Here is an 8,663-nt window from a genome sequence, read left to right on the forward strand (position 1 = left end):
TTTAGGTGTCTGGCCCCAGGGTGGGGAATCAGGAATCAGGATGGCATCCAGTGTCCCTGTGCAGTGCAGGGGACAGCAAGGCTCCCACAGCACAAATCAAGCCTGGCAGCAGCACCTTGGAGAAGCTGGTAACTCACTGCCTGCTGCATGATGCACAGCTTACCCCTGCCTCTCTGCAAAACTGTCCCTTGACAGATTTGAGCATCCATAGAGGATCTGCAGTCCAGCAGCTCCCTCCTTTAGAGCTGCTTTCCACCTGACGCCTCTCTAAGCTTTGCAGTCTTCCATCTGCACCTGCTGACTCCACAAAATCCAGATCTCCTGCCTCCAGGTTGTTGTCTGTGTGCCAGGAGCTTACCTGGAGTAATGCCTTGTTTCTGGATCTCAGCCCCAGGTAGGCACAGGCAAGTCCCTCAGCAGGGGGAGGATCTGTACCTCAGCAGAAGTTCTCTTCAGCAGCTAATCAGGAAGGAGCTTAGAGAATTTAATCTGCACCTTTCTTAATTTGAGAGCTACATTACCTTCATTCTTTATAAGCAGAGACTCTAATCATTAAAATGAATGCAGCACCAAGGTTTGAAACTTGTAGTACAAAACGTAGCCTCACCTTTCCAAATCTTTTTCCCTTATGTTTATTTAATCTCCAGCAAGTTGTATAAAAATGGATTTGAAGATATCCACAGCCATGCCTTCAACGGGACAAAGCTGAATCAACTGTGAGTATGCTATCCCTCCTCAGTAATTTACACAGTAAATAAGAATTTAAATAGTCAGAGGCTCTTCCTTCAGTTTAACTGGCTGTGTCTTCTGTTTCCCAATACCCATGAGAAAACTGCAACTTTCAGTGTCATTGTGACTCAGTTGTTAATCCTGCAGCTCTCACTGCTTTTCCTGAAACAACATCCCTTAAAATAGTACAGCTTTTGTGAGAAAAGCTTGTAATTCTTAAGAAGATTTCATAAATTAGTGTAGAACTTGAAACAGTAGCCCAGACTAAGCAATCTACAGTTTATGTCTGAAACATCAATAGTTTTTAATCCCTCTCACACGCTGGGGGACTAGTGTGTTGGTTTGGGAAAAATGTATATTTGCTACTGTAGTGAAAGAATCAGCCTGGTTATTCCTGGTTTAAGTCAGAAGAATTTGGAATTTATCATATTTAAGTGTAGACGATAATGATCTGATGGCATCAGAGGAAGTAAAGGTCACATGGGAAATACAAGCGCTCCCCAGCCAGGCAGTGCAACAACCACTGCTGTGGTGGGAGAAAGAACTGAAACAGGTGTGAAGAATAAACCAAAAAAGTGATTTTTAAAACACAGATGTAAAGAGATTTCATTTTTGGTTTCACAGGATCCTGAAGGACAACAAGAACCTCAGGCGGATCCACAACGATGCCCTGAGAGGGGCCACAGGGCCAGATGTCCTGTAAGTATCCACAGCTCCATGACCTGAGTGTCCTGTGGGAACTTCACTGTGCCACCAGGGCTGTGTCACCACAGCAAACACAGGCTTCAGGTCTGGAAGGAGGTTTGATCTCTTACCCTCTGTGTACAAAGTGGAAACATGGCAAGGAGATGCCATGAAAATAGAGAGTGAAAGGAGTTCACACAACACATCAGTTCCAGTGTTGGCATTGATCTCCACCTCTTAGACATTTTGGTTTTTGCTTTATTTGTGTCAGATCCTCCTTATCCTGTATCTTATATTCTGACATTGTAAACTAACTTGTCCTTTGGTAGGATGGACATGTTTTGGCAATATATAGGTTTAGAACTTGTTTATAAAAGTGAACCAGTTGATTGCACGCTGTAAGCTCATGCTGAATAAAACTTATTATTATCATCCTCATGATTTATTAATCAAGGACTTACTGGAGGGCTGCCCTGGCAATAAAACACAGTGTGCTTCTGTAAATAGCACTTTGTGCTGCACATGCCTTTTTTGAGCCTTTTATTGGTGCTTTATGGAACATGGCATTACTGACATCACTTTCAGAATTGTGGGCCTTTTTTTCCTTTATTTAATGTCCTGACTCTTAAAATCCTTAGTCACTGATGGACTGATGGCTGTTTCCTCACACAAACAGCCCCTCTGAAGTTACTGTAAGCCAAACTCCTTAAGTTTGTGTTGGCAAGAATGACAGATTCTTTTGAGGTTTTAATTAATAGCCATTTAATTAAAGCACCTAGAACAGCCCTTCAGAGCCAGAGAGTGAGGAGGGTGTCCTACCTGTCAGCTGGCTGGAGAGTCACTATTGCTCACCTTCTTGTCTCCATGTCTCTGGCTTAAAGAGGCATCCCTCACTCCATACATGAATTTCCAATGGAAAGGTCAGGATACAGCCCCTGGAGTGGTGGGTTTCAGTTTCCCCAGGACTAAGGAAGCTCCTTGACTGGCTGGAGCTGCTGAGCCACAGGGATGCTCTTACCCTGCTGCTCTGTAGTTTCACAGACCATGTCTCTGAGCTGGGCATCAGGTGCTGAAGCAGCTTTGTAGATCTGAACCTTTATGAAAAACCAGTTGCTGTTACCTACTGTCATGCTTTGGTGGTATTTTTGTAGGGATGAAAAGTGCATGCTCTCTTTGTTTCACAGGGATATTTCTTCAACAGCGCTGGAGTCTCTGCCTAGTTACGGGCTTGAGGCCATTCAGATCTTAAATGCAACCTCATCTTACTCATTAAAGAGGCTGCCACCCCTGGATAAATTCAGCAGTCTTCTGGAAGCTGTCCTAACATATCCCAGCCACTGCTGTGCTTTTCGAAATCTGAGGACAGAAAGGTAAGTCCAAACAGCACATTATGGTACTGCAGTGCTTCAGAAGTTCCACAATGGCAATTCTGCTTTATTCAGCTCACATGGTTTGATCATCTTTATTCCTGTTACAGGGAAGCTGTGGTGCATTGCAAGGCCTTGCAGGAAACAGCAAATCTCTGCCAAGGCCAGGAAAATTATGTCCATTTATTTTAGAGCAGAAATGGATCCCATCCTGTGCCCTGGATCTGCCAGCAGAAACGTTATTCTAAGCTTGTTTAAAACTTACATTTTTCTTGGTATCTCAATTAAAAGCCTACTGGCATACAGAAAACAAACTTTTATCAATAGCACATTGCCCTAATTAAAAATAAAATGAAACCCCTGTAGCCTTTAGCTTAATTAATACAGGTGATACGATGACATAGTAGAAAGGGCAAGCTTTCAATTACCCACCAAAATTTAATGCCTGCCCCAAGCCTACAGCAAGAGGTTACATGGTTTAATTCCAACCATTTCAACTAATAGACAGTATTGCTCTCCCCACAGCTGGAAACCATGGCACTGGGAGAGCTTTGCATCCACAAACTTGGGGTAGTTAACCCAAGACAACTGGAGCTCATTTTTCAGCATTTATGGTTCAAAGAAACCAACATCCAGTTGGCTTCAGGCAGCCAAAGCTACCCCAGATGGGTTTAGTTTGAGCCATGGAGGTGCCTCATTTCTCGTCCACCTCAAAGGAAGGCCACAGCAATGACTGAGCAGGCAGTTGTGGCAGGCCTGATCAGTGTCACCTCCCTGCCTTCACTTCAGGGATGTCCTGGAAAGGCAGGAGTACATTCCAGGAGTACATTCCAATTCTGTAGGGTAAAATTAGGGGTTAATCTATGCTTTCTCTGCCTACCGCATTTTACTAAGGAGTTATTGATTCTGCAAGAACAGAACAAAGTTTCTACTGTTAAGCATTTCCATGGCTAATGAACTGATTCTGTCACAGATCACATCTCTGAGTGTATTAAATGCAGGAGTAACTCTGGCAGAGAAGAAAAGGTGTTTATTCTGATAAAGATAACTACATTTCTGATGCTCTATTATTTTTGGGGTGCTTGACTTTGAAGCATGGGCATGGCCTATAAAAACAGATGTGCCTTAGTAAGTCACTTTCTTATATTTATATTAAGTGACTGTTTTCTTAGTAAATTGCTGGGGAGGAAATCCCATGCAAATCAGGAAATGACTGCTCCCCTACCAGGGGCATCAGCAATGAGGTGAGACAAAGCCATTTCCATTCATACTGATAGAGTACTTTCAAAGGCTCAAAACCAGAGATTTTGCCAAATGTATCACCTTTCAACTTGTACTATTCAAACTGCTTTACTTCAAGCTTGCAAAGTCTCCCTCCAGATCCCAGACAGCTTTTAAAATAGAGTCACCTTGGGAAGATTCACCCCATGCACCAGGCATGGGCTGGGGGCTGAGCTGCTGGAAAACAGCTCTGCAGGGGACCTGGGGACCCATCCCTGAGCCAGCAGTGTGTCCTTGTGGCCAAGAAGGCTTAAGGTGTCCTGGGCTGCATTAGGTACTGCAGTGCCAGCAGGTCAGGGAGGTGATCCTGACCCTCTGCTCAGCCCTGGAGAGGCCAGTCTGGAGTGCTGTGCTCAGTTCTGGCATCCTCAGGATGAGAGAGACATGGAGCTCCTGGAGCAGATCCAGTGGAGGGCTACTAAGATGGTCAAGGGTCTGGAGAGCCTCTCTTATGAGGAAAGGCTGAGGGAGCCGGGGCTGTTCAGCCCCGAGGAGAGAGGACTGAGAGGGAATCTCATCAATGTCTGTCAGTATCTGAGGGGAAGTTGTCAAGGAGATGTACCAGGCTCTGCTTGGTGGTGCTGGGCAATGAGACAAGAGGCAACAGGCAGGAACTGATGCATAGGAAGTTCCATCTGAATATGAGGAAGAACTTCCTTCTGTGCAGGTAACCAAGCACTGGAACAGGTTGCATGGAGAGGATGTAGAGTCTCCCTCACTGGGGATATTCCAGAACTGTCTGGAATGTGCTCTAGGATGACACAGGGAGGTTGGACCAGATGCCCCACCATGGTCCTTTCCAACCTGACCCATTCTGGGGTTCTGTATCAGGCCAGTTTCCCAGCAGCTGTGAACAGGCACTTCTCCAAAAGCCAGCCTAACTGCTTCCATTCATCCTGGTGGAGAATCTGGCCCACTTCAATACAATATTTCAAAACACACCACTTGATTCAAGTTCAAGGTATTTCACTATAAAAAAAATACATCCTACACAATAACCAAGCTGAAAGACCATCCTTATACACCTTACATATTCTGACACTGCCTATTTGCACAGCATTTGAAGTCTTCTCCTTCCCACTTCCAGATGTCTGCAGGAACATTTGTGCTGCCTCGAGGCCAGCACTGGCTTACCTTACATGTCTCTGAAGATCACTTGCAGAGAAGACAAGGCTTTGGCCAAAATCCAGCCTGAAACTTAACTTTCTTCTCATCCTTCTTGCAGACAGAATTTGTTGTTTTCCATTTTTGACAACTTCTCCAAGGAGTGTGAAAGCACCATGAGGAGACCGACTAACGAAATGCTGTAAGTACCTCTCTGCACAGAGATGGTGGAAGCAGCAAATACAGACCTCCTCCCCTTTCTGCTGTTCACATGTTTTTTACTAAGCAGGTCTTTGCCTGCCAATTCAGTCACCCCTACAAGTTGCACAGTGGCAATTTTACTATCATTAAACCAAGATTTGGATTTTCAAAAGGAAAGGGGAATAAAAAACCCTCATGATTTCACAAGCTTTCTCATTCCAGTTTGTCTTCTGAGTTCTGAACAGATTTCAAAATAATGATTAAATATTTACAGAAGTTAGTAGCCTACATGGAGACTTTCCATTCCCTGAAATAAATGCTGCTATTGGTGTGATGCAAAGAAGAGCTGTTATTGTTAACTTTTTTTTTTTTGCCTATAGAAAGGATAATTCAAGCTCTGCATATCAATAGTTTTCCATGGTAGAATGGAGTCCCTGATCTAGAAGTGTGATGACCCCATGCCAGTGGTTTACTCTGTCTAAACATGTCTTTTCATATCATCACAGTTTTGCTTGACAGTGTTCAGAGTGACAGTGAGAAAGGCTAATATCAGAACTGTTGTGTTGGCTGTGCTGGATGGCACAGGCTCTAACCCAGCTTTTAAGGGAGAAGTTTAAAGATTTGCTATTCTTCATCCCTCTGCAGCTACATGGGAGACCTTGGGACTTCTTAGCAGCCCTGACGTGGCGTCAAAGCATTCTAAAGTCTAGAAGAAACAAGGTTATGGTCACAAAATCCCAATGGCTAAATACAGCTGAAAATGTGATTGATTCATTGGGATAATTACTTCCTTGGACATTATCTTGTTTGCTGGTTGGTGAGGCCTCCTACACTTGCCATTTGGTTTTATCTGTCTGCTTGTTTTGGATTAGCATCTGTTGCACTCCTGCTGTGCATTAAGTAGTCTGCCCAGCCTATTGGCTCCTGAAGCTTTTTCCTTTGGCAAATCCCAATCCCAGCAATTCTCCCAGCAATGAGCAGGCATTATAATAAGCAAGTGAAAGTAAGGTTATGGTTCATGGGCTTAATGGCTGCAGAACCACAGCAGAAATCATCTGAAAGTCCTGAATTCATACTAGTAAAAAAAAAAGAAAAATCCAGCTTCTACATAGCAGCATATTCACACAGCCTCTCAGAAAATCACAATCATTTTTATAAGTAAATAGAGTCAAATGTATTCCCTGCTCTTCCAGTTTGAACCAGGCAAGTAAATGCAATACACTGGGCAGTTTTCCATATACAGAGAGAAGTAAGGATAACGAGTTTGAGACATTATTTGCCCCACAGGAATAGCTGAAAAGCAGCTCAATTTCATTTGCCAGTTAAAAGACCCTGCTCCAGAAATATCATTTAATGGACATGCTTCAGTAGATGTGGAAGCTTAAGCATGTATTTAAATTATCCTAAAGCTACCAGTTTTCTCAAGAGTTGTCCTCAATAGAGATATTTTCCAGGTCTCACACTGCAGACTGTTTGCCCACCAAACACTCCCAGTCAGGATGATTGGGAAGCTGGGAAATGGGCACCTGTTATGGGCAGGGAAGTGCCAGAAAAGAAGTGTTTACTTTTAACACATTTCTTCTTTGGCAGGCTTATCACCACACTTTTGCTAACCTAGAGATTTTAGAAGTCCATCTTAAAAACCTACAACATTTTTAATTAGGCATTAGGTGCAGCCTAAATTTAATAAATTCCTAGCTATCAGTGTGATTTAGTTAACCGTGCACTTCTACTCCTTGCCCTACAATACTGCGAACAGCAAATTCCTCAGCACCTCCCAAGCCATACATAGTCTCAGGAATTTGTTTGCTAAGTGCCTTTCCTAAGGGGAGCAAAGGTGCACAGTTAAAATCCATAGGTTATGTTAGTATGGCTTCTACAACTGCCTGTGAAACCTCTGGGCATCAAACCTGTAATCCATCAGCCCAGGTGTTGCTGTGGCTTGGACTGCAGCCAACCAGCAGCATGGGAACCGTGGCTCCTCCACAAAGCAGTAAAAGTGAAGTACTTACAAATAAGCAAGTTGTATAAGAGAGCATTTCTGTGGATGGGACTGTGACCCCTGCTGCTCTCCAAGGCTGCTTCCCAAACATAAAGCATCCTTACAAGGCTTCATTATTTGTAAACACCCTGTAGAAACACATGGAGGAAGTCACTGTTTTAGAACAACTGTTATCTGTTGTCTTTTGCAAAAGAACGCGACTGGCATGTAACAAATAACTCACTTCTGTTTGGGGGGTGGTTTTTTCATGGTTACAGCGATGACTCCAACAGCACATTGCTGTGGTCACCGGAGAGGAAGATGCACCCCTTTGGAACAGATTATGAGAGTTCTCCCTACAGTTACTCAACCATTTTCGACGACAGCGAAATGGCCAGCTTTGACTTTGAGTACGACTTCTGCCAGCCTAAAGTCCTCACGTGCACCCCGGAGCCAGACGCCTTCAATCCCTGCGAAGACATCCTGGGCTACAGCTTCCTCAGGGTGCTGATCTGGTTCATAAACATCCTGGCCATCGCCGGCAATTTCACCGTGCTCCTCGTTCTCCTGACCAGCCACTACAAGCTCACCGTCCCTCGCTTCCTCATGTGCAACCTCTCCTTCGCCGACTTCTGCATGGGGCTGTACCTGCTGCTCATCGCCTCGGTGGACGCGCAGACCAGCGGGCAGTACTACAACCACGCCATCGACTGGCAGACGGGCGGCGGCTGCAGCACGGCTGGCTTCTTCACGGTGTTTGCCAGCGAGCTGTCGGTGTACACGCTGACGGTGATCACCCTGGAGCGCTGGCACACCATCACCTACGCCATGCAGCTGGACCGCAAGCTGCGCCTGCGCCACGCCGTGCCCATCATGCTCGGGGGCTGGCTCTTCTCCATCGGGATAGCCCTGCTGCCTCTCTTCGGGGTCAGCAGCTACATGAAGGTCAGCATCTGTTTGCCCATGGATATCGAAACGGGCCTGTCCCAAGCCTACATCCTGCTGATCTTGGTGCTCAATGTTGTCGCCTTCGTTGTCATTTGTGCTTGCTATATCAAGATTTACATCGCTGTGCAGAACCCAGAGCTGGTGGCCGCCAATAAAGACACCAAGGTCGCCAAGAGAATGGCAATACTGATCTTCACGGATTTCACTTGTATGGCCCCCATCTCCTTTTTTGCCATTTCCGCTGCCTTCAAAGTTCCTCTCATCACGGTGACCAACTCCAAGATCCTGCTGGTTTTATTTTACCCCGTCAACTCCTGTGCAAACCCCTTCCTCTATGCCATTTTCACCAAAGCATTTAGGAGGGATTT

At 45.1% G+C, this 8,663-nt stretch overlaps 1 protein-coding gene across 1 annotated transcript in view; it reads left to right on the plus strand.

Annotated features, from left to right (window-relative positions):
- Nucleotides 1-8,663, plus strand: part of LOC102033391 (lutropin-choriogonadotropic hormone receptor) — a 13,339-nt gene that overhangs the window by 4,360 nt on the left and 316 nt on the right. The window contains exons 4-8 of the mRNA XM_031061254.1: nt 648-716; nt 1,354-1,428; nt 2,598-2,783; nt 5,287-5,367; nt 7,626-8,663. The exon at nt 7,626-8,663 is cut by the window's right edge and continues 316 nt beyond it. Of these exons, the coding sequence (XP_030917114.1) occupies nt 648-716; nt 1,354-1,428; nt 2,598-2,783; nt 5,287-5,367; nt 7,626-8,663 (1,449 nt within the window). The remainder of the gene's footprint in view (nt 1-647; nt 717-1,353; nt 1,429-2,597; nt 2,784-5,286; nt 5,368-7,625) is intronic.

The sequence above is a fragment of the Geospiza fortis genome, unplaced genomic scaffold (assembly GCF_000277835.1).
Source record: "Geospiza fortis unplaced genomic scaffold, GeoFor_1.0 scaffold271, whole genome shotgun sequence".
NCBI classification, from domain to species: Eukaryota; Metazoa; Chordata; class Aves; order Passeriformes; family Thraupidae; genus Geospiza; species Geospiza fortis.